The 25,315-nt window shown below is 36.4% G+C and overlaps 8 protein-coding genes across 8 annotated transcripts; 5 read left to right on the top strand and 3 right to left on the bottom strand.

The window, feature by feature from the left end:
• Positions 1-825: 825 nt before the first annotated feature.
• On the bottom strand, positions 826-2,640 carry SAPINGB_P005527 (uncharacterized protein; the record flags this gene model as incomplete). The annotated part of the gene is made up of 1 exon (XM_032000241.1): positions 826-2,640. The coding sequence occupies one exon, from the start codon at positions 2,638-2,640 to the stop codon at positions 826-828; it is 1,815 nt and encodes a 604-aa protein (XP_031856132.1).
• Positions 2,641-4,902: 2,262 nt separating this feature from the next.
• SAPINGB_P005528 (uncharacterized protein) lies at positions 4,903-7,527 on the top strand (the record flags this gene model as incomplete). Its single annotated transcript, XM_032000242.1, has 1 exon — positions 4,903-7,527. The coding sequence occupies one exon, from the start codon at positions 4,903-4,905 to the stop codon at positions 7,525-7,527; it is 2,625 nt and encodes an 874-aa protein (XP_031856133.1).
• Positions 7,528-9,949: 2,422 nt separating this feature from the next.
• Positions 9,950-11,852, top strand: SAPINGB_P005529 (uncharacterized protein; the record flags this gene model as incomplete). The annotated part of the gene is made up of 4 exons (XM_032000243.1): positions 9,950-10,679; positions 10,802-10,855; positions 10,995-11,171; positions 11,416-11,852. The coding sequence occupies 4 exons, from the start codon at positions 9,950-9,952 to the stop codon at positions 11,850-11,852; spliced, it is 1,398 nt and encodes a 465-aa protein (XP_031856134.1).
• Positions 11,853-14,590: 2,738 nt separating this feature from the next.
• Positions 14,591-15,820, top strand: SAPINGB_P005530 (uncharacterized protein; the record flags this gene model as incomplete). The annotated part of the gene is made up of 1 exon (XM_032000244.1): positions 14,591-15,820. The coding sequence occupies one exon, from the start codon at positions 14,591-14,593 to the stop codon at positions 15,818-15,820; it is 1,230 nt and encodes a 409-aa protein (XP_031856135.1).
• A 441-nt stretch (positions 15,821-16,261) lies between these two features.
• On the bottom strand, positions 16,262-19,772 carry SAPINGB_P005531 (uncharacterized protein; the record flags this gene model as incomplete). The annotated part of the gene is made up of 3 exons (XM_032000245.1): positions 16,262-18,315; positions 18,594-18,821; positions 19,028-19,772. 3 exons carry the CDS (start codon positions 19,770-19,772, stop codon positions 16,262-16,264), a joined length of 3,027 nt encoding a protein of 1,008 aa, XP_031856136.1.
• A 661-nt stretch (positions 19,773-20,433) lies between these two features.
• SAPINGB_P005532 (uncharacterized protein) lies at positions 20,434-21,561 on the top strand (the record flags this gene model as incomplete). The annotated part of the gene is made up of 1 exon (XM_032000246.1): positions 20,434-21,561. The coding sequence occupies one exon, from the start codon at positions 20,434-20,436 to the stop codon at positions 21,559-21,561; it is 1,128 nt and encodes a 375-aa protein (XP_031856137.1).
• Positions 21,562-21,816: 255 nt separating this feature from the next.
• SAPINGB_P005533 (uncharacterized protein) lies at positions 21,817-22,998 on the top strand (the record flags this gene model as incomplete). Its single annotated transcript, XM_032000247.1, has 1 exon — positions 21,817-22,998. The coding sequence occupies one exon, from the start codon at positions 21,817-21,819 to the stop codon at positions 22,996-22,998; it is 1,182 nt and encodes a 393-aa protein (XP_031856138.1).
• Positions 22,999-23,199: 201 nt separating this feature from the next.
• Positions 23,200-24,040, bottom strand: SAPINGB_P005534 (uncharacterized protein; the record flags this gene model as incomplete). The annotated part of the gene is made up of 2 exons (XM_032000248.1): positions 23,200-23,928; positions 24,029-24,040. The coding sequence occupies 2 exons, from the start codon at positions 24,038-24,040 to the stop codon at positions 23,200-23,202; spliced, it is 741 nt and encodes a 246-aa protein (XP_031856139.1).
• Positions 24,041-25,315: the final 1,275 nt, after the last annotated feature.

The following is a 25,315-nucleotide window of genomic DNA, read 5'->3' on the forward strand; positions in this document are numbered from 1 at the left end:
TAATATTAAAATTAACATCACTGCTTTTGACTTTTCAGATGCATCCATCCGCATTAAAACCTTTCTCTTTTCTCAATTTCTTAAATGAAAAATTTGTGAGAAAATGTTAAAAAAAAGAGAAAAAAATTGATACATTTGTATAGTGGAATTTTTGTTTGAGCCACAGGGTAAGTAGATTGAGGATAGATACCGTACCAAGAGCTCGTAAGTTACTTAGCTATCAATGATACCCCATATTAATACTGTGGAAATTAACCTCAGAATGATGAAACACATTTCGGCATTTAGAAAAAAAGGCAACAAATGGTTTTTTAGTCTTTTTTTAATTAGTTTATTACAATTTGGCTCCCAATTAGCGGGAAAGTGTTATGAAAGACTCCATATTCAGAGTACTAAAAATATCAAAAAGGAAATACAAAATTTATCGGCTTATTACAATCGGTTTTATGATATTTAAATGTAGTAGCTTTAGCGATATTCCCCATAATATGCGAGCAAAGAAGACGGTTTAATGATTGTGGGGTTAAAACACAGGAGGCTTCAGGCTCATGATACCAGTATTGTTTCGCTTTAAGAAACTTGACAAAGTTAAGAGTTCATTTGAGAAACATTAGATGCCCTTATCTCAGTATTTTAAGATTTTGGTGCTGGATATCATGAAAGTAGATTTCTTACATTTTGTGTGTTAAACTGAAAAAATCCTCGAAACGATTTTTGAACAATAGTCCCAAACTAGTTACTAAAAAAAAAGTGCATTGCTATTTCGAATTTTTAAAAAAATAAAAACTATACTGCTATTTACTACCAATCATCCTATCAAGCCCCTCATTTTAGGTAGGTTGAGTTATACTTTGACTTCATTCTGTGATAGTATTCTTCGTCATTTTCGTCTCCATTCAAACTCAACAAGTCATCATCATATGCAATGTTTCTGTTTTCGTCATAGTTAAACTGAAACACCTGCGTGCTATTTCTTGAAGCACCTGCTTGTCCTCCCATGATTTTTTGAGTTGTTGCGTTTGATGTAACAGTGTCTGTTGGAGAATTGATATCCGACTTGCTTATAATGATTCCTCCGTGCGCATCGTCTTCAGGAGTACTGCTCTCTGAGTGACTCGACACACGTTGCACTGAAGTTAAGTGATCTTCTTTCATGACAGGAACGCCTGCGCTGCCGTCATAAATGCCGCTTTCGTAGTATACGGTCCCCTGAGCAGGGTTTGGAGAGCTAAGTGATACAGACCTCTTTGACATGTCATCCATTCCCAGTGCAGAAATGTTACCAGCATGAATACCAGAAAATGGGTTGGCTTGTTGTTGAAACTGCACATTATTGTGGGGATTGATATTTGAAATACTCAGCTTAGTAGTAGCTTCATAGTTGGACCCACGGTTGTTCATAAGCTCAAGATCATTTTGACGCTGTTCCCGTGCCTGCACAACAGCTTTACGACTTTTATAGGTGAGAGCATGGTGTAGTCCACGTTCAACTTTAATGAAAAACTTTTGGAGACGACCCCAAGTGGTGTTTGGTGTATTTTTCTCGGTTTCGGAGTAATATTTGTCCATTTTTCTGTTGTGGTATGAGGTTGTGTGTGAACGGTAGTCAAAAGTGTCATCATCATCGTCACCATTTTTGGGTCGCCCACAGGAGCAAATCTGAGAGTTGCGGTGATTATTGAAAATCATTTCCTGGCGAGAGATGGCGTTAGTATTTGCAGCAGAAGCCCACATGGAAGACATGGGGAGGAAGATGACAACAGAAAGGGGGGCAAGTGCACCGACACCTGCGACATATGTACCAGCATCACCTGAACCAAGAGTATTGTTGATGATGTAGAGGATGACAGGGATGATCATAGTTTGGACACTCATAATGACAATGATCTCAAGAGGACCAAACTGGCGGAGACCAAGAATGCGACGAGTACGGATGGCAAAGACAAGTTTCCCTAATAGGGTGACACTACAAAGCATAATTGTTGCGGCAAATGTGTATTGTGAAAAAGTTGGAAGGATATTTGCAAAGTGACCATCACCGTAAATACTTGAGTTTGGATTTTTAGCTGAAGCACAACGAGAAATGATGAAGAGAAGGTTGATGATACAGCAGAGAACAGATGCGACTCCAGTGATGATGGAGGCAACGACACGGGCCATTGAAAAGGGAGGGAACACTACTCTCACTTGGAAGAAAAGCGATACTGTGACTGCACAAATGAGTAAAAACTGAAAGACTGAGGAAGCAATGGATATGTTTGTATCGTTTGAAGTGACTGCTTCGTAGGAACCTGTAAAGTTTGTTGAGATAAAACTGTATGAAGAGTTTAAGTACTGTAGGTATAAAGAAGATTGGATAAAAAGAATGATGAGAGAGATTTGGTTAAAGATAAAGACGGGAGTGCGTTTGTTTTCAGTAATGAGGAAGAGAATAATAGCAACAACAGCAGAGGCACCGACTCGTAGGCCAAAAAAGATACCCATGAGAATTTTGATTTTGTAGAACTCGTCTATTTCTGTTAGGGAGATTTCTGCGGGGCCGTAGATTGTCATGATCTCAATTGTTTGATTGAGAAGAGTGTAACCTTCAGCAAGCATGTTTTGTATGATAGTTTCTGAGTCAATATATCCAGAGTCCATGGTTGATGATGTATATTAAAGAAGAAGGGGGGTGAAAAAATATGGGCACTAGACCAAAAAGATGGTATGTCAAGTATTAGAGAACTGTATGAAAAAAAAGGTAAACTAGTGTAGAAATAATAATACTTAAAAAAAAAGTAATTAAATGAAAGGTAAAAAAAAAAAAGCAGAAATAGGTCAAAGATGGTTTTGTATATATATAAGACCGAGAAGACAAGCTATAGGGAACAAGTATTGACATTTCACTCAGAGAGCTCCCTCGCTAAGGAGGTTTACGTAGTCAAAGACTGGGGTATTTATCAGAATTATTGCATCTTTTTAAATAAAACTTTAAGGATTTTCAATTATTCTGGCCAAAACAGGTAAAGCATGTTCAAAGTATTTGGAGGATCATGGAAAATAAAAATGGCGGATCGCTTTATTTGAAAAATTCAATTGTTCTCGCCCAAATAGGAAAGGTGGGTAAATATGAGGGAAACCAGCCGTGCAGACTGTGATATACATATTTGGGATAAAAGTTACTCTACAGGATACAAAAAAGTGGATGATACTGTATGTGCAAATCTGCCAATCTGCAAATATGCAAATCTGCGCACACACCAAAAAAGAGCAATTCAAAAAGTCTCTTTGTGAAAATCTGCAAAGGCGCCAAAAAAAAAAAAAAAAAGTAATTACTTTTATGAAATTAAAGCATGTGCTTTAAATGAAAAGTGATTGAGTGGTAGCCATTAAAAAAAAGTCCGGTTGAGATCGGATAATTGCATGATGGTAACGATTTAGATGTCTTCATCTGAAGAGCTTCAAAGATAAATTATTATGTCTGGACCTAAATACAAAGTTGGATTTATACAACAAATTTTTTTTTTGCCCAACAAAAATCAAATCAAATCAAATTTGTTTTATTTATATTTGTTTATTTGTATATAAAACCTCTTCTTTTTTTCTTTCTCTCCTGATTTTATTATTCTTTTGTTAGGATACACGTTCTAGAAAAGCTTCCATACAGGGAACAATAGGAATTGTCGTGGTGAGACCCACCTCCAGAAGGTGTCCACAGTAGTAGAAGACCTATGACATTTACCATAAAATCAGGTTGTCTGAGATTTCAAAGAGCGAGAGAGAGAGAGAGAGAGAGAGAGAAAAAAAAAAAAGGAAAGTAAGATTTTAAACTATTAACAAAAAAAAATGTTTGATATCAATAGTGGTGGTGGTGGTAGTGGTATTAACGTATGATGTAGTGAACTTAAGCCCATTTTGTCTGAGTAATATGTACGCTTTAGAAGGTACCGGATGCTATGAAAAGACAAGAACAGATACACAGTATTGGGAACACAGACATCCGGTGCTCGGGTCGTTTTAAGAATTATAACTGTCCTGGATCAATTAATCCAGGAAAAAAATAAAAAATAAATAAAAAACGAGGCTATTGTACACGACCACCCCGCATTCTCTCGTTTATATAAATATTTTTTCCTAACCAATACTTCAAATAGGTTCCGATAGTGGTGTTGCCTTTTTTTTTTTTTTTTGCTACTTCTTTTAAGCTTATTCTAATAGTGCTGCCTGTAGAGCTGATGCTGCTTCTTCTGGTGATGTGGGAGGCAAGAAGATTAGATAGAATTGAGTTTTACAGTGGCGGCCAATTGGCGGCCGGCAAGCGGGGGAAGGTTTGTATAAATATATATTCTGTATAGACAAAACAGCAGCTTCTATATAGCTAGCAAAAGACTGACTTGTCAACCCGAGGTCAGGAGTTTAAAGGTCTCCCCTCCGAAGTGTTGAAGAAATCAATGCTTTATGAACAAAATTTAAAGTAGGCAGGTTAGAAGCGAGATAGATAGATATATATATATATATATATATATTGATGAATAAAGACTTCAATTCCATTCCATTTAAATCCACTCCTCCCTCCATTGTTCTTTCTTTATATCTACTTGATGTCGTGCTGGTCAATTGACAGGCCATTTTAGGTCGAGGCGGGGCTAGCAGTGCTGTCGTAATCTCTGACTAACCGGCCGCCGTACGGAAAAATGGGTCCAGAACAAAACCTCCGTTGGCATTTTGGTGATACAGTATAAAAAAAGGACTCCAAGACTATTTTTTTTTCTTCCTTCCTTCCTTTTTTTACCTTTTCTACTTTCCCTCTTTTTTTTTTTTAACATTCTATATAGCTTCTTTATCTCTTGCTTACCACCAATTCTATCTTTCTTTGCCTTATCACTTAATTTCCTTCAATTATTTCCAAAGTAGCCTTAAACTATGTCTTTGTTCAAAAACTACGGTGGAGTCTCTGCTTCTGCCGCTGAAGACGAAGAAGAAGTCTTTATCCCACGCCGTCATAAGCGCACCTTCACAGGCTTTACCCCCCGTGAACTTAAAGCCATTGACTCCACTATCCCCATTGGCTGCCGTAACACGTGGAAAAAGTTTGCTGTTGGTGAATTTAGCACCAAGGATCAGTTCCAAGCAGAGTTTGTCCGTCATGTCGAAACAACGCTGGCCCGTTCTCTCTACAATTGCGACGAGCTCGCTGCCTACCAAGCTGCCTCACAAGCCATTCGTGACCGTCTGATTGTCGCGTGGAATAAAACCCAGCAAAAACACACTTTGGTTGATCCCAAGCGTATTTACTATCTTTCCCTTGAATTTCTCATGGGCAGAGCCATGGACAATGCCATGCTCAACCTCGAAGTCAAGAAGGTAACTGGTGACGGTGTTTCTGACTTTGGCTTCCGTCTCGAAGATCTCATTGAGCAGGAAAAGGATGCTGCTCTTGGTAATGGTGGTCTCGGCCGTCTTGCTGCATGCTTTATCGATTCGCTTTCTACTCTCAACTACCCTGGTTGGGGTTATGGTCTTCGCTATCAATACGGTATTTTCAAGCAAAAGATTGTCGATGGCTACCAGGTCGAACAGCCCGACTACTGGCTCACTTTTAACAATCCTTGGGAAATCCCTCGTTCTGAAATTGCCATTGACGTCATGTTTTATGGTTATGTCCGTAAGACAACTGATGATGATGGCACCCAAAAGAAGGTTTGGGAGGGTGGCCAGATTGTTCAGGCTGTCGCTTACGATTTCCCTGTTCCTGGCTATGGCACTGAAAATGTCAATAACCTTCGTCTCTGGTCCTCCAAGCCCAACCGTGCTTTTGACTTTGCAAAGTTCAACGAGGGTGCCTATAACCAAGCCCTTCGTGATCAACAAGAGGCTGAAACCATTTCCGCCGTCCTCTACCCTAACGATAACTTCTACTCGGGTAAGGAGCTCCGTCTTAAGCAGCAATACTTTTGGGTTGCCGCTTCGCTCTCCGACATTGTCAGACGCTTTAAGAAGACCCACCGTCCTTGGAATGAGTTTTCCGACCAAATTGCCATTCAGCTCAATGACACTCACCCTACTCTCGCCATTCCTGAGCTCCAGCGCATCCTCGTTGACCGTGAAGGTCTTCCTTGGGATGAGGCTTGGGACATTGTCAAGAAGACTTTTGGCTACACTAACCACACTGTTTTGCCCGAAGCTCTTGAAAAGTGGCCTGTCAATTTGATTGGCAACCTCCTCCCCCGTCACTTGGAAATTATTTACGATATTAATCTCAAGTTCCTCCAGGAGGTTGGCCGCAAGTTCCCTGGCGATAGTGACCTTGTCCGTGACGTTTCCCTTGTTGAGGAGGGCGGTAACCGCCAAGTCCGCATGGCCTACTTGGCCATTGTTGGTTCCCACAAGGTTAACGGTGTTGCTGAGCTTCACTCTGAGCTTATCCGCACCACCATCTTCAAGGACTTTGTCAAGATTTACGGCCCTGACAAGTTTACCAATGTCACCAATGGTGTTACCCCCCGCCGCTGGCTGCACCAGGCCAACCCTGAGCTCTCTGCTCTCATTGCTGAGAAGCTTGGTGGTTACAAGTACCTCAACAACTTGGGCCAGCTCAAGGAACTCCTCAAGTACAAGGACGATCCAGTCTTCCAAGAAAAGTGGACTGCCACTAAACGCGCTAACAAGGCTAAACTTGCTGCTTTGGTCAAGTCCCAAACTGGTGTCATTCTTAACCTTGATGCTCTGTTTGATATCCAAGTCAAGCGTATCCACGAGTACAAGCGTCAGCAGATGAACATCTTTCAGGTCATTCACAGATATCTTAGACTTAAGTTGATGACCCCTGAGGAGTTGGAAAAGATTCCTCCTCGTGTTAGCATCTTTGGCGGCAAGTCTGCTCCTGGTTACTACATGGCCAAGAATATTATCAAGCTCATTAACTCTGTTGGTAATGTTGTCAACAATGATGAGAGCATCAAGGATAAGCTTAAGGTTATCTTTATCGAGGATTACAATGTTTCCAAGGCTGAGATTATTATCCCTGCCTCTGACATTTCCGAGCACATTTCGACTGCCGGCACAGAAGCTTCTGGTACTTCCAACATGAAGTTTGTTCTGAACGGTGGTTTGATTATTGGTACTGTTGACGGTGCCAATATCGAAATCACTCGCGAGATTTCTGAAGATAACATCTTTTTGTTTGGTCACTTGGCCGAGAAGGTGGAGGATCTTCGTACCGCTCACCGCACTGGCTCTTCCGCCCTCGACCCGCAGCTTGCCAAGGTCTTTAAGGCCATTGAGGACGGTCTTTTCGGCGATGCTACCATTTACAATGACTTGATCAACTCCATTGCTGGCTACGGAAGCGACCACTACCTTGTGTCTGACGACTTTAGCTCGTACCTCGATGCCCAAGACAAGGTTGACGAGGCTTTCATTGACAAGAAGAAGTGGGTTGTCAAGAGCATTGAAGCTGTGGCCAATATGGGCTTCTTCTCGTCTGACCGTGCTATTGATGAGTACGCTGAGACTATCTGGAACATTGAGCCTGTTCCCTTGCAATAAAGAGGGAATTTTTTTTTAAAAAAGAAGAAAAAAAAAAAAAAAAAACAGTACAATAAAGGGTTTTATGAAATTTTAAATTTAATTAGGGACAATTGTAGTATTAATTTTCTTTATATAAAAAAATAGTTTTTAAATTTTTTTTAGCGAATAAGTATATTTTTTAAATTGAGAAATGAAAATTAAAAAAAAAATAATAAGGATGAGGTAAAGGAGATGGTGAAAGGAAAGAATAAAAAAAAAATACGACAAGCATTAACAAGGCAAGAAAAACAAAAAAAAATAATTAAGGTTAGGTCGTACCCGGGATCGAACCGGGGTTACCGGAATCAAAATCCGATGTGCTCACCACTACACTATACAACCTTGTACGGCTGTGTCAACCAATTCAGTTCGACATATAAAACCTTAGCCAAACAAAATAAATAATGTTTGAAATTTGTTCGCCGTTGAAATGTAATTGAATAATTTAGAATTTTTTAAAAAAAGCTAAACCATTTAATATTAATATTATAAATAAGCTAACATTTTATGTAAATTAAGTTATTTTTTAAAAGAATAATCATCAATTGTGAGGATATTTTGTACTTTAAGTGTTTGCAAAAGAGAAAAAAAAAAGCAAGAGTTTTGATAATAATAAAAACCAAGAAAAGAGAGGGTACAAGTGACATAGTCATTTATTAAACTAATTATGTGATTTAAAAAAAAAAAGATTGGGATAATGGCAAGAAATAAGTTAAAATAATAAGGAAAACATTTCATTATACCATAGTGAAGTTAAGCCACTGGTAAACTTTCTTAAGTTTTTTAGACAAATAATCATAAAAAAGGAACAATTAATATATATATATATATATATAAGTATATATAACACCATTAACTAGTTTTTTTTTTCTTTTTAAGGCAATGGTCTTATTGAAGAAAAGTTACAACTGTATACTGAGGTGATTTGAGAATAGTTGGAAAAAAAGAATTATGACATGTAGTCATAATGTTTAGTGTTAAAGAAGATAACAAAAAAAAAAACCCCCCTTTTCAACAGTTATCTTTTAGTTTAAAAATTATAGGAATCAATAATAACTTAGATACTGTGATTTCTTGGTAGATTTGAATGGAATAATAAACAGTATATCTAGAAACAATGTACTGTTTAATTAGTAGACCTTTACATTTATTGTAAAAAAAAAAATTCGAAGCAAAGCAAAAAAGTAAGTACAGGTCGTACCCGGGATCGAACCGGGGTTACCGGAATCAAAATCCGATGTGCTCACCACTACACTATACAACCTTGTGCGGCTTTTTTTATAAGAATTCTTTTTTCAATTTGACTTGTCGGTTTTGCTTTTTCATTATGCTTAAATAGTTAATTTTAGATATAAAATGATATTAAATATGTAAAACTAATTTTAATAATTGATTAAACTTGTTTTTTTGTTATTCTTTTTAAAATTTAAGGTAGTATGATGATGTTCAGCAACTTTTATACAGTTTATCATGCTTGATAAAAATAAGAATGATTTGATAATAAAGAGAATAAGATAATTATATAACCCTTGAATAAAAACAAACAAACAAACGAGACAACTTTTCTATAGCATAATTAAAAAGTTGTATTGAATTAAATACACTTATAAAAAATAAATTGTATCTGGATATAAAAAAAAATAAATAAAAAATTGACTTCCCTGCCAGGGGTCGAACCTGGAATCTTTCGCTGTGTAACCTTATATGATCGTAGGCGAACGCCTTGCCATTGGGCCACAAGGAATAATCATGTGATTTTATAAAAATTGTAGTGTTTGTAATCTTGATTAACTTTAATTTAAAAAAATGTCACGTGATTTTGAGATCTCAAAAGACTTTAATATTTATTGATCTTTTTTATTTTAAAAGTTTAATAGTCGATAGATTGATATTTATCTATATTTTATGATGTGTACTTTTACTTTTACAATAACAATAAGGTACGAATAAATAAATAGCAAGTCTTACGCTAAAACTGTTTGAATGATTTACCATGAACTATTCATTTTTTTGTAATTAATAATATGTTTAAAAAAACTCTTTAAAATTTAATCAGAAAACATGCGAAAAAAAAAAAGATATAGTAATTCAATCTATTTAATCTGTTAGAAATTGATATTGTTTGTTTGTTTTTATTCATTAGAAATTGATATGATATATAAATATACAAATATACTAAAAAAAATATAAAAGATTAAAGCACGAGTGAAATAAAAAAAATCAATAATTGCAACTTTTCCAAGTTGAACCCGCCGAGGATTGAACTCGGAGCCTTTTCGGTTCATAAAATGTAAACGAAACGTGATAACCATTACACCACGGGTCCCGTGACATCAAATTAACTTATTTACTTATAAATTCGTATACAACTTACTTTAAATATGTTATTTTTTTTTAAAAAATGATAGTAATTTTGTTTAAAAAGTGGTATTCACAAATTAGAAAAGAAGATGGAACTCTCACTACTACTGTTGACGAAAAAAGACATGAAATATGGAAGGCACTTCTACCTGAAATTGATCATGGTCTTGATAGAGAGTTTGAAATTGATGACGATTCTCGATGGCCAAAATTAGAGTTTGATGAAGTTGACTCTGCATTGGCTGATACCCCAAATGATAAAGCTCCAGGAGACGATGGAATTACTGGCAAAGTTTTAAAGATGGCATGGCTAAATAAAGACTTTAAGGAAAGGTTTTTCAAGCTTCTCCAAGCTTGTGTAAAGTTTGGATACCACCCAAAAGTCTGGAGACATGGCATTATTGTTGTTATACCTAAACCTAAGAAACCTGACTATTCAAAGCCAAGAGCATACCGACCAATTTCCTTACTTAAGATTCCATCTAAAGTACTGGAAAAAATTATACAAAAAAGAATGACCAAGCTTACAACACACTTACTTCCACCAGAGCAATATGGGGGAAGACAAGGTTATTGTGCTACTGATGCTGTTTTGGAACTTGTCCAAAGAATTGAAACTAGTAAAGAAAAAATTTCAGCTATGCTCATTGATATTCAAGGAGCTTTTGATAATGTTAACAGAAATATATTGGCACACACAATGGAGGATATGAAACTACCCAAAACACTTATAAACTGGACGTACCAATTTGTAAGTGAAAGAGAAGCTAGTATGCTCATGGACCGAAGAAAGGATCAGTGCAAAAAATTAGTACTGGAATTCCGCAAGGCTCACCTATTTCACCACTACTTTTTTTGATATATTCCACACCAATGTATCATGCCATTAAAGAATGGGGTGGAACTCCTTTTGGCTTCATTGATGATGTGACTATTACCGTTGAAGGTAAAATTGAAGAAAATACCAAAAGCTTAAGCAACATATTAGAAAAATGTTGTAATTGGGCTAAATCAAGAATGACCAAAATTGATTTGGGTGATAAATTGGGTTTTATTCATTTTACAAAAAAATGTGAAACCTAAAGATGAAAAAGTGCAACTTACTTTACCTAATGGAGAACTTCGTGAACCCCAGAAGGAAGTTAAATTGCTTGGAATTACTTTGAACAATCTGCTTGATTTTAAATCTCATATTTTGAATAAAATCAATAAAGCAAGAAAAGCTGTTGGCGCTATTTGGCATCTTGGAGGCGTGCAAAAAGGTATGCGAGGGTCTGCAGTCAGATCACTGTATATTGCTTGCGTGAGACCAATTGTTGAATATGGCTTAGAAATTTGGCATCATAAAATCTTGAAAGGAGAAATCCACAAGTTGGAAGTAATGCAGAACATGGCTTTAAGAAGAATTGTTGGTGCTTATCGCACAACTCCTATTGCGGTATTACAAAAAGGAAGCTGGTATAATGCCATATAGTATTAGGCTAAAATTTATGGTGGCACGAAAAGCTATTCGTTTACACCTAAATATTAGCAAAACTAATCCTATTAATGGTCATTTGTTAACATTGATTGAGAAATCTCCAATTGCAAAGCTAACCACGCTTTACATGTTGGCGAAAGATGATAGAGACTATATGATTAAAAAGGATGAAAAACGAAAATGCAAGAGGGTTGAACCTCTTACACTGAAACAACAACAAAATCAGACGATTGGAATTTTGAAGAAACAAGCAATGGAAGAATGGCAAGAAATGTATTGGAACAGCAGTAAGGATCTGTGGTATCATAATATCACAGTGGAGTCGAAATGTACTGATAATCTTTCCAAAATGGTTACAGGAGTGATCATGAAGAAAGATAGTCGAAGGATCTTGAGTAATATTACTCAATTTCGCACAGGCCATGGAAACTTTGGCGCATGGTTTAAAAAAGTTTGGAATTGAAAAGGATAGTTACAACTGCAAATGTGGAGAGCTGGAAACAGTTCATCACATTTTAGTTGAGTGTCCTTTGCTTGAAGAGGAAAGAAAAGGACTGAAACGGATATCTCCAGAGATGGACATGTCGACTCTCTTAAACAGTTTAACTGGCTTACAAGAGATTGTAAGCTTTATCTCTGCTTGGAGGGATTAAGAAATACAATTACAGCGTTGATGAAGACAAGTGGAGATAGGTTGGGAAGGTTTGGTTATTTTAACCCCCTGTTCCTCGTAAGCTGGCATCAGGACTTATTTTCGGGCTGTTGGAGATGCAATGTTGAAGCCAAAATTAAAAGTTTATTATTAAAATGAAAAAATATATAGTATGGACAAGAAGGATAGCGCAGATGCTGATGTTATATAATTCTATAACCCTTGAATAAAAACAAACAAACAAACAATAAAAAGTGGTATTTTTGATTTATTCGATAATTTGTAATTTAGTAGAGTTTTTTTTTTTTTTTTTTTTTTTTTTGGAGGGGGTGAGTGGGTGAATATGGATAAAAAATGGTGGTTGTATGAGAGATAAGAAGAAGGTTAAAATAACCGAAAAACTTGAATTTGAAGCGACAAATTAAATTTTTTTTTTTTTTTCTTCTTCTAAACTTTAGTTTTGACGTTGATTTTGTCCCTGCAGCTTTTTTTTTTTTTTTTTAGTTAAATTAATGAATTTTTTTTATTTTTTTTAATTTCCTGTAGAAAATAATATAAGGAATATATATTTATGGAGAAATAAAAAAAAAGGCATTATTTTTTTTTTCATCCTAGTAATAGATAAAACTCGATATATAATGGTGGTTAATAGTTTATGTTAGTCGATCAATGGCACCATTTTTTTTTTTTTTTTCGATTTAATTTAATTGATATTTTTTTTTTTTTTAAAACAAGACCAGGTAAATTTATTTAATGGATTTGATAGTTCAATTGAAGCTTACTAGGGGGGGTGCGGGGAGTATTGCGGACCAAAATAGCAAAAAGAGTTGACTTTAAAAAAAAAAAATCTCTAAAGATCATTGATTATATAAATTTTTAGGGGTGATTTTTATTTTTTATATAAAAGAATTTCCATATATATATATATATATAGATCCCTTGTCTTTTTAAATGTATCACCATGACATTTCTGGTAAAGCCCAAGAATATATATATATATATATATAATATCATTCAGGTGAAAAAAAAAAAAAAAAAGGAAGAGCAAATTGTTTCGTATTTCATTGTTATAATGAATTAAGTGCATGAACATGTCTTAGATGGACTTTATAGCACAAAATGCAAGATTCCAGATAAAAAAGAGTGCAGGTTAGCAATTGATTTGCTGTACGTATTCAAATAGTGAATGAAAGATAAATTATTCATGCTATTCAGTGCTTTTTTTTTGTCTTGTCTTGTCTTGTCTAGTCTTAAAAATTCCTTTTTTTTTTTTTCTGAAACAATTTAGGACTAGGTATATGATATTTTAAAATAAAATAAAAATAAAAAATAAAAGTCTTGATAAAATAAAAATAAAATAAAAATAAAATAAAATAAAATAAAATAAAATAAAGGATTGTTGAAGATCTCTTTTTAATACAAAGTTTAAGATAGTCTTTCTCGAGGAAAATGGTATATACATGTGCTGTTAGACTTGATTAGTATGAGAGTTGTTTGATGGATAAAATAAGACGATATAAGACAAAATAGAGAATTTTTAATATTGGTTTAATTTATAATGAATTAAGGGAAAGTAAATAATAATAATAAAAAAAAAGTAATATATTTTGCAAAAAAGAATGATTTTGAAAAGAAGGTTGATAATAATTTTTTAAAAATTTAAAAAAAAAAAAAAGATTTTGGTTGTTGTTCAAGTATAAATTATTTTTAGGGACGTTAAATTGTCATTTTATGTTTATTTTATTTATTTTAATTTTTTGTCTTCTTCTTCTTCTTCTTCTTCTTCATAACACTCACAAAACCAGTATGCTGGTTTATACTTATTATTAAAATCATTTCTTCTAAAAGGTTTTCTGTCCAGTTTATTAATTTTTTTTTCTCTATTTCTTTAAAAAGCTGTTGTAAATTAAATAAATGTTTTTTTTTACATTTAAAGAATGAAACAAAAAAAAAAAAAAACTGTTTGAATCTTTAACAAATCTGATCTTTTGAACGTTTTATTTTATTTTATTTTATTTTATTTTTTTTTCATAAAATACAAAAGCGTATCTTCCAATTGACCACCACCAGTTTAAAACTTAAAAAAAAAAACAAATCTTTAATTCCTGTTAAGACAATTAAATTCTTATTGTTATTATAATAACAAAATAATAATTATTATAATTTCAAACTTATAAATTTTCATACAAATAAAAAAAAATCCGAGCTTTCTATTTTTTTAAAAGAACCCGAGTACCGACTGCATTACTTGTATGAGGGAACAAAACAAAACAAAAACTTAGTTTTCATCATACACAACAAACAAACAGCCGAGGTCCTTAAAAGATTTTAACTGAGAAAGCCGCATGGACTCTCCACATTAGCACTTGTCACGTGATACAGTGGGGTATTTTCAAACATTTACCTTTTTTTTTTTTTCTCTCGCCTTTTTTTTTTTTTTTTTTTTTTTTTTTTTTTTTCTTTCCACCTCCACCTCAAATTTTTTTTTTTTTTTTTTTTTTTTTATCTTGATCTGATTGATTGACTCAACAACATTACCACCACCATTAATGACCCAAATGCGCGAGGACCTCATCGCTTCGGCAATCACATTCTTAAAAGACCCACAGGTTGCTGGGTCTCCTTTAGCCAAGAAAATCGAGTTTCTTGAAAGCAAAGAACTCACACCCGAAGAGATCCAAGAAGCCCTTGCACGGGCTGGCGGGGCTGCTCCAGCAACATCTTCAGGAACTCCAGGTTCTGCTGCTACTACCGCCACCACCATCCCTGGATCACCAGCAGCAACTGCAGTCACTCCTTACGCTGGGATCCCTCCAGCAATGTATGCCACTTACAATGCACCACCGCCGGTACCGAAGCGTGACTGGCGTGACTACTTTGTGATGGCAACAGTAACAGCCGGAGTAACGTACGGACTGTATGAACTTGCACGACGATACGTACTACCAATGATTTTGCCACCGACACCAGCGGCGCTAGAGGCTGACAAGGCGGCGCTGGACGCGGAGTTTGCGCGGGCGCAGGCAGTACTTGATCAACTAAGTGCAGACACAGCTGCGCTCAAGGAATCAGAAGCTGCGCGAACACAGAAGGTAGATGATGCATTGGAAGAGTTGGAAGCAGTGATGGGAACTGTTAAGACTCAAGTTGCACAGCGTGATGAAGATATGAAACTAATCAAGGCACAAGTGGAAAATGTCCGTGCACAACTGCCCACAGCTTTGGAGAAACATGCTGATGCACAACAGGCAGCTTTGAACGATTTGGTGGCTGAACTGAGGTCACTTAAACAACTGGTTTTTGCAAGAACTAAACCAGCTGCATCTTCATCTGTATCTATTCCACCACCACCCATGCCTTCATCTGGCACCGGCGTGTCTCCAGTTCCTGCCTCATCATCATCATCATCATCATCATTACCTTCTTCTTCCTCTTCTTCAGGTCCTGCCACTTATACAAACCCACCTCCTACCGTGTTCTACCCTACTGCTGGTGTTTCTTCTTCTTCGTCACCATCATCTACATCTACTTCGACCTTGGTTTCTTCGCTGGATACTACTGTGAACTCACAAAATAGCCCAGCTCCAGTTACCTCGACACCTGCACCTGCAACTGCACCTGCGACTTCATCTGCAACTGCATCTGCTCCTGTGCCTGCGCGTAAGGGTATTCCTGCTTGGCAACTGGCAGCTGCAAACAAGTCTGGTAGCTCGTCTGCTGGTTCTTCATCTGCTGCTCCCAACACTGTGACTTCACCCACGACTTCTACAGTTTCGTAGAGATGATTTTCTTTCGTTCTTTTGTTCTCCTTTTTATTATTATTATTATTATTATTAATTAACCATATACATTTATTGTAATATACTATATAACGTTATAAGTGTTTTTTATATATATATATAAAATTGGAGTAAATTTTTTTTATACAAATTAGTTTTTTTTCTTCTTAGTATTTATGTTTTTTTTTTCTTTGCTGCTTAATATTAAATTTTTATTTTTTTTATTTTTCAAATTCATTTTTTTATTTTTTTTTTTTTTTTTTGTTTTTTTTCAAATTCAATTTTTTTTTTCCCAAAATTAAAAAAAGTCCGATAATAATAACAATAATAATAACCAATAAAAATAATAAATATCCAAAAAAAATTAAAAATAAAAATCCGTCTGTTGAGAAGGAAAACAAAGGGGGAAAAGGATGGAGGGAGAGAAAACCTCTTTAATCGTTACCCCCAAACAGAGGCCGTAGTCGAAGTAGTATTGTTTCCCCATACTTTGGACCATCCCAGCAGATTATTGTTTGACGTAGTTGCCGTTGATGCGCCATCTCCTGTAGACGTATTTGTTGTTGCTGCTGCTGCTGCTGCTGTTGTTGTAGGCTGAGTACGAGCTGTCATCATTCCAGATTCTGAGGTTTGCATATTTGATGTCGTCGCAGAAGCCGCCATGGTGGTGTTAAAAGCACAGCCAATGACTCCGAACCGGTCGGAGAGCGAGGAGAAGGAAGAAGAAGAAGAAGAAGGATCGTCAGCAGCAGTCAGTGGGCGGCTCACCAGGAGCTGCTGTTGTTGTTGTTGTTGTTGTTGGAGATGCGAGGGAGGGAGAGTATATGAAAGATGGTGAGAGTGCAAAAAGGGGAATGAAGAATTTGTATCTGATGTAGTAGTAGGTAAAGGTAAAGCAGATGAGGGATAAAAGGATGAACGTTTGCGTAAAAGAGGAGTAGGCCCTGCTGTTGATGTTGTTGAAGAAGAAGAAGAAGAAGAAGAAGTAGAAGTAGAAGCAGAGGAAGAAGTAGAAGTAGAAGTATTAGAAGAAGAGGAAGCAGAAGAAGAAGAAGAAGATGATGATCCTTGTTGTTGAGTTAATAAAGTGGTAGCAGCATTTAAAGAGGTATTTGTATGTCCACCGATTGCTGTTGATGAGGAAAGCGAAGCACTTGTGAGAGAGACCAATGTAAAGTTAGTAGTATCATTATCCTTTAAAATTTTAGTTGAAGTTGAAGTCATATTTTCTGTATGATCTTTGAGATCTGCGAGTCCATCGTCATCACTTAAATCACTTGAAAAGGATGAATCTGTCATAAATGCAATTGCATTATGTTCATCGAAATCAAATGATTCTTCATCAAATGTTGATAACCGTTTTGAGGGAGAAGAAGAAGAAGAAGAAGGAGTAGCAGTCATGGAAGATTGGGTAGTAGTAGTTAAAGTCAAATTCCCAGTACTGTTATTATTACCAAATCGTGCAAATGGAGTTCCTGGAGCTCCAGATTCAAATGCTGCATATTTGCTAGGGAATGCAGGCATGGGAGGGACTGAAGAAGGAGATGAAGATGTTGAAGAAGAAGAAGAGGATGTGGAAGAAGAAGAGATAGAAGAAGAAGATGAAGGATCATGTAGGAAAGCAGGTAAAGAAGAAACACGAACAGATTTTTTTGCAGAAAGTGAGTTACTTCTTGAAAGAAATGGGCCGGGACTTTTTGAAGGGCCGACTGGAGAAGTTCCTGGACGAATAACAAAGGGAGAAGGATATGATTGTGTTGAAGAAGAAGAAGAAGAAGAAGAAGAAGAAGAAAGAGGTAGTGAGATTCCTGGGAATGAGGAGGGGGAAGGAGAAGAGGAAGAAGGGGCTGGAGATGAAAGGTCAGATGCAGAAAAGTTACTTTTGGCAAAGGAAAAGGGGAAAGCAGAAGATGATGGAGAGACTGGACTAAAGAGTGGGCTAGTACTAGGGCCTCTACTTTGAGTAGGAGGGGCAAGTGATGGAAGGGCATCAAAGGGGGAGAGTTTAGTAATTGAAGAGTTATCGATAGTTAAAGTTGAAGGAGGAGTTGCTGAAGAGAAGTAAGAAGCAGCTCTACGGAATATTGGTGGAGGTGGTGATGAAGAGCAAGAAGAAGAAGAAGAAGAAGAAGGTCCAAGAGGACTGTGACCACGGGGGACAGCCATACCAGCATGGAAACTTGCAGAAAGAGTAGGTTGTTGTGGATCTGGTCTTAAAAGTGGAGTTGAAAGTCTGGTACGAAGGACCGGATGAGGAGAAGAAGATGAAGATGAAGAAGAATCTTGATGAGATGGTTGTTGTTGTTGAGGGAATGCAGGTTTAAGACCAAAGAAAGAGGGATGAGGATGTTGAGCAAAATGTTGTTGTTGTTGTTGTGACCCGAATGAGTCCATAGACATGACCCGTTTCTTAGGTCCCGGTGTAATATTACTATTTTGATTTCCTGAAGGAGATTGTCGGTCTCTATGGAAAGATCCACGGTTAATGCTTGTTGCTCTAATATTATTGTTATTGTTATTGTTATTGTTGTTATTGTTACGGTAATAACGAGGGTTGTTATTAGATTGTGAATAACGCGAGTCTGTTTATTTATTTATTTTTTTTTTAAATTTAGATTGAAAAAGAAAGAAAGAAAGAAAGAAAATTAAAGTTAGAGTTTTTTTTTTTTTTTTCAAAAAATTAAAAAAATTAATAAAAATAGTAATAATAACTGATAATAAAAGCTAAAAAAAAAAAAAAAAAAAAGCCGTTGAAAAATTAAAAAAAACTTACCAAAGTTTGGACTTGAAGTTGATGCGTGACGGTGCAAAGGTTGACTTGATGAAAGTCCGTACATAGCATTTGCATTTGAAGAAACAGTTGAAGAAGCAGTTGCAGTTACAGAGGCATTTAAAAGTCCTGATTGAGTAGAACCGATTGGAGGTCTATTTTGGTGGCCATAAAAAATACCACCACCACCTCCTCCTGAGCGAGCAAGTTGGTCATAAGCACGGTCAACAACTAAAAAAATGAAAATGAAAATGAAAAAAAAAAATAAAAAAATTTTTTTTTTGTTAGTTAGAAAAAAAAAAGGTAATAAAGAAGATTATCAAGTAGTTGATGAAGTTTTTTTTTTTTTTATAAAAGATAGAAAGATAGAAAGATAGAAAGATAGAAAGATAGAAAGATAGAAAGATAGAAAGAAAGAAAGAAAGAAAGAGACTTACTAGAAATCTGATAGGAAAACGCAATGGAAGTAGGCTTTGGGGGGTTAAACGAGGAGTTGTTTGTAGATGATGTAGATGATGAGACTACAGACTGCTTTTGGACTGCTACTGGAGCTGGTGATGGTTGTTTCTGACGTACAGGAGATACAACTCTTTGACTCAAATTATGATGCTGGCCCATTTGCAAAGGTGGTAGATACATTTGATGCTGTTGTTGATGCTGATGCTGATGCTGTTGCTGGTGATGATGATGCTGCTGCTGCTGCTGCTGCTGCTGCTGCTGCTGGAACTGCTGGGGACTATGGAAAAGATCATCTCGATGTTTAGGAAGAAATGCAGGAGACCCATCATGAGGTTGTTGTTGTTGTGCCGGCATGAAAAAGGGTATAGCTTGTGGCATAGGAGGAGGTACCAGTGGACCCAGTTGTTGTTGTTGTTGTTGTTGTTGCTGCTGCTGCTGCTGCTGCTGCTGTTGTTGTTGTTGTTGTTGTTGCTGGTATTGCTGGGAAGGTCCGCGAGTCCCGAAAGGTGCCTGGCGTGCAAAATATTGTTGTTGGAACTGTAAAGGAAACTGTTGTTGATGATGTTGAAGCTGGTGCTGGTGCTGGTGCTGGTGCTGCTGCGGCGGCGGCGGCGGTGGAGGGTGTTGGTTAGTTGGGTAGCCACCACCGGGGAATGCTGGGTCAAAGAAACACCCAGGGTGCGGGACCTGCTGTTGAGAAAGAGGTGGAGGCACCGAAGACATGACTGGGTGTTGGAAATTTAAAGAAAAATTTGAGTATTTAAGAAATTCTGAATAAATGGAAATTTTTTTTTTTATATTTTATTTTTTAAATTTTTAAATTTTTAAAATTTTTAAATTTTTATTATTATTTATTAGGTCTGTCAAGTGTTTTGTGAAAAGGAGAGGAGATTTTTTTGTGTTTTTTTTTTTGTTTTTTTTTTGTTTTTTTTTGTTTTGTTTGCTGGCAGAGTGAGTGAGTGAGTGATACGTAAAAATAAAATAAAAAAAAAAAAAAGTTTTTATTTTATTTTATTTTATTTTAATTTTTTTTATGTGCTTGATTGGCTGTATAAATGGAATATCGAAATTTCCATTTTGAGTAATGAAAAAAAATAAAAAAAAAAATAAAAAAAAAATAAAAAAAAATATTTGAAAAAAAAAAAAAAAAGATCTTTTAGATAACATCACGTGATAGTCACATGGAGATTATAATTTATTTAAATTATCACATGACTTAAATCACATGATATTAACACATACAAAAATATCCTCAACTTTTTTCTTTTTTTTTTATAAAAAAAAATTTAAAAAATTTAAAAAAACTTTTTTTTTTTTTTTTTTTTTCCCCTTTAAGCCTTACCAACTAATTTTAATCAAACAAACAACAAACTAACTAACAAAGATGTCCTTCTTTGGACCAAGAAGTACCTCCCTGGGAATGGGCGCCTCTTCATCGTCTACTTCAAATACCCAACAACAACAGTCTCCTGTCGTCTCCCCTCAAAGTGAAACCTCCGGTGATACCACTCTCTCAAATGGTCCTGAAGATAGCGTCTCAGATTTGGCCTTTTCTCCAACTGCTGATATCCTTTCAGTCGCATCATGGGATAATAAAGTCCGACTTTATGAAGTAGTCAATGGAGTAGGCCAAGGCCGTGCAATCTATGACCATCAAGCTCCCGTTCTATCTACCCATTGGGCCCCTGATGGCTCTAAAGTAGCAAGTGGAGGATGTGATAATACAGTCAGAGTATATGACCTAGCCGCAGGCCAAGCCACTCAAGTGGGTTCCCATGATGCCCCAGTAAAAGCTGTCCGTTTTGTTACAGTCCCTGGTGCAAATAACGGCTCTTCAATCCTAGCATCTGCAAGTTGGGATAAAACTCTTAAATACTGGGACTTACGATCTTCCCAACCAATCGCTACTGTCACCCTCCCAGATCGTGCTTACTCAATGGACTCGGCAAAAACCCTCCTAGTGGTTGCCACTGCTGAACGCCATGTTGTTACTATCGACCTTAACAACCCACAAACTATCTTTAAAAGATCAGAATCTGTTCTTAAATGGCAGACCCGTTGTGTTGCATGTTTCCCACAAGGTGATGGTTATGCCCTAGGTTCCATTGAAGGTCGCTGTAGTATCCAATACATGGACCCTCGTGTTCATGCCCAAAAGGGCTTCACTTTTAAATGTCACCGTAAAGCTGTCACTAGTCCACGCTCAGAGAGTTTAGTCTATTCTGTCAATTCGGTCTCAATCCATCCTGGTTATGGCACTCTTGCCACCGCTGGCGCTGACGGGTGCTTCAATTTTTGGGATATGGAAAACCGGTACCGCCGTATGTCGTCGCCAGACAATGGCGGGCCCATCGTCGCGACGGCTTTTAACGCATCCGGATCAGTTTTTGCATATGCTATTAGCTACGATTGGAGTAAAGGTTATACCCAAGCTGGTCAGTACCCTAACATGATTAAGTTTCATGCAGTTCTAGAAGATCAAGTCAAGCCCAAGCCAAGGATTAAACGGTAAGAAATGGTAAGAAATGGTAAGAAATGGGTGAATGAGGGGGAGAGAGAGAGTGTGTGTGTGTGTGGTAGAATAGCATGTTTTTTTGTAATTGTAATTGTAATATATATATTGATGTTGGTAATTTGGTAATTAATAACTTTTTTTTTTTTCTTTTTTTGTCTATATATTAGACTAAATTGATAAAAGAAAAAAAAAAAAAAAAAAAAAAAAAAATAAAAACTTTTCACCACCACCAAACTTGACCAACCACACACAATGAGCTTCTTTGGGTCCTCTGGAGGAGGACTATCACTAGGATCCTTAAATAATACCAACCCTCTCAATACCTCAAATAACCCCTCGCCTACTACCAACTCAGAACTTGCCAATGACACTACCCTGAATGACCCCCCCACTGATGGTATCTCCGACATTGACTTTTCTTCCACCGCAGATGTACTTGCGGTGGCGTCTTGGGATTCAAGCGTGCGGCTGTACGAAGTGGTCAACGGCCAGTCCCAAGGCCGTGCCATGTACAACCATCAAGCCCCGGTACTTTCTGCACGCTGGTCTCCCGATGGTTCCAAAGTTGCCAGTGGAGGATGCGATAATGCAGTTAGAGTATACGATGTGGCATCCAATTCATCATCAACAACTGCAACTCAAATTGGCGCCCATGACGCGCCAGTTCGTGCAGTAAGATGGGCTGAAATGGGACCCCCAGGATCAGGAAATATTATGCTGGCATCAGCTTCATGGGACCGTACCATCAAGTATTGGGATCTGCGAAGCCCACAAGCTGTTGCTACTGTAGCACTCCCAGAACGTGCATATTCCATGGACGTATCCAAGAGCCTTTTAGTGGTTGCAACAGCAGAGCGTCATGTAGTTATCATCAATTTGAACAATCCACAAACCATTTTCCGAACAAGCGTGTCGCCACTTAAAATGCAGACGCGTGTGGTGGCATGTTTCCCACAAGGCGATGGGTTTGCACTAACATCAATTGAAGGTCGATGCAGTATCCAATACGTGGATCCGGAAGTCAACAAACAAAACACATTTAGTTTCAAGTGTCATCGACGGCCGGCAGGTAATACAAGTGGGTCTGCACTTAATACCACAATAGTATCTGCCAATTCACGAGCAGAAACTTTAGTGTATTCCGTCAATAGTGTATGTTTCCATCCAGTGTATGGGACCATGTGTACAGCAGGAGCAGATGGGACGTTTCATTTTTGGGACAAGGATAACAAGCATCGGCTCAAGGGGTTTAACGACGTGGGCGGGCCCATAACAGCGACAGCCTTTAATGCTTCGGGTAATGTGTTTGCATATGCTATTAGTTACGACTGGAGTAAAGGGTACCAATTTGCGGCACCTACAAATGTAAACACAGTGAGGTTCCATCCAGTGACAGAAGATGAAGTTAAGCAACGGCCAAAAATCAAGAGGTGATATAGAATGATAATGTTATATTTTTATTATTATTATTTTTTTTTTTATATATATATAGATTTAATTCATTAAAAACTCATTACATTAAACTTGAAAAAGAGGAAAAAGAAAAAAAAAAAAAAGAAGAAGAAGCAAGTAGGCAAGCAAACAAACAAACAAACAAACAAAGTATTGATTGTGATGAACCCTCTTTCCACTCAATTACTCTTTCCGCTCATGGAGAAGTGTGCTGGGTTCAAAGACTTGTGCTGTAACTGGAGAATGACTATTTATCAGAGACAAAGCTGCACTTCCTGGTTGTAAACTTGCTGGGGCTGCATGAGGTGATCGTGGTGGTAGAACTGTTGGAATTGGGTTTACAATTGATCCTCTACGGGAAGCTTCTCCAGTGGGTAAATTATTTAAAAAGGATGAAGAAGAAGAAGAAGAAGATGATGATGAAGATGTCAATGATGATGAAGCTGAAGAAAATGAGTCATGATGAGAAGCCAATGGGGTATTATTAGAAGATTGGATGCCCTTTATTTCATCAAAAGTGTTGTTGCTTGTATTGTTGTTATTGTTGTTATTGTTGCTTGTATTAATATCTTCAGACCCCCCAGAATTACTTGGAATAGAAGTTACTGGTGTGAGGCCAATATTACTGGAAGTACCTAGAGATGCTGCAGCTGGGCTAGGACCTGGACTAGGTTCAGAGAATGATGAATGATGAGGGATATCAGTTGGATCAGGGTGGCGTTTTGCACCAATATCTGCATCAATATTACCTCCTGCGGCATCTGTATCTTTACCAGCCTTTGAAAGTGCATAGTCACCGGAATCAAAAAACTTGCGATCTCCTCCGCGCAATTTCTTATTGAGCAAGAGCTCTGAACGGGTAGGTAATTTACCGTAGAGCTTATAGAGACGTTGTTCTTGTGGTGAAAGTTTCTAGAGAGATAGAAAGAAGAAAGAAAAAGAAAAAAAAAATGAGAAGTTAGGAAATGTTTGTTGTAGTTGTGATTGTTGTTGTGGTTGTGAAATGACTTACCGAAATATCCATGGTTAAGGATGGTGGGTTGGTTGGTAGAAGAAGATTAAGAAATCTTGAGATTTTAGTGTAATAAAAGATCCTTTTTTATTATTATTATTATTATTATTATTATTATTATTATTATTATTATTAATTAAAGGAAGTACAAGTAGAAAAGGGAAGAACAAAAAAAAAAAAAAAAAAAAAAAAAAAAAAAAAAGCAGATGACTTTTGGAATGAAAGCAACAATTAGAGCGATGGGAGGAGGAGGAGGGCCAAAAAAAAAAAAAAAAAAAAAAAAAAAAAAAAAAGAAGGCAGGGCAAGTCCAAGTGTAGAAAATTAATAATTAATAATTAATAATATTGGGAAGTATTACAAAAAAGAAAAAAAAATATTGTTTTAAAATAAAAAATTGGTTGTAACATATCACGTGTAAATGTCTTTGGCTATTGTTACTTGGGTTTTTTTTTTTGATGATATTAGTTAAAACTTTAACTAATTTTTTCTTTAATAACCCCACTTAACTATAACTATATAGTTAAAATTAAATTTTAAACAAACTTTCTTCTTTTTTTTTTATTTTTTGTATGAAGTACCCGAAATAAATGAAAATCTTTCTTTTTAAAATGAGACCGACCCGGTACTTAAACATAAACATAAAAAAAAAAATAAAAAAATTTTTAACACCCGAAACACCTCCTCCTCTTCTTCTTCCTCTTAGCCGCATTACAACCACCATTATCACTATCACTATCACTACCACAATCAATCAAATTTTTTTTTTTTTTATTTTATTTTCCTTTTTATACAAATCATTTGGTGCGTACTCCCCCCCCTCCCCCTCTGCCACAAATTCTTACATACAAACAAACCCTGGTCTCAATTATTAAAAAAAAAAAAAAAAAAAAAAAAGTTTTTTTTTTTTTTTAATACGCACGCTAATGCACGAATGCATCATGGCGCACAGGCCTATTTACAGGTTGTGAACTCACTAATACTGCTGCTGTTATTGCTGCTACTGCTGGGCTGCTGCTGCCAATTTCTTTTTTTTTTTTTTTTTTTTTTTGTTAAGAGAAAAAGATAAATCGATTTACAGTTGAATTGACTGATTAATCGATTAATTGATTAATAGACTGCCGCCTTCCTACTCCACTGCAACAAATGTGCCCAGAAAATGACCAGGGTCTTCATTAATTATTATTATGGAGTAACAAAAAAAAAAAAAAATTATTTATTTATTTATATATACCCAAGAAAAAAAAAAAAAAAGTCATTTCATAATAAAAAGACATCAATATCCTCAG

Source organism: Magnusiomyces paraingens (assembly GCF_902498895.1).
Source record: "Magnusiomyces paraingens strain CBS 517.90 genome assembly, contig: contig4, whole genome shotgun sequence".
Classification (NCBI taxonomy): Eukaryota; Fungi; Ascomycota; class Dipodascomycetes; order Dipodascales; family Dipodascaceae; genus Magnusiomyces; species Magnusiomyces paraingens.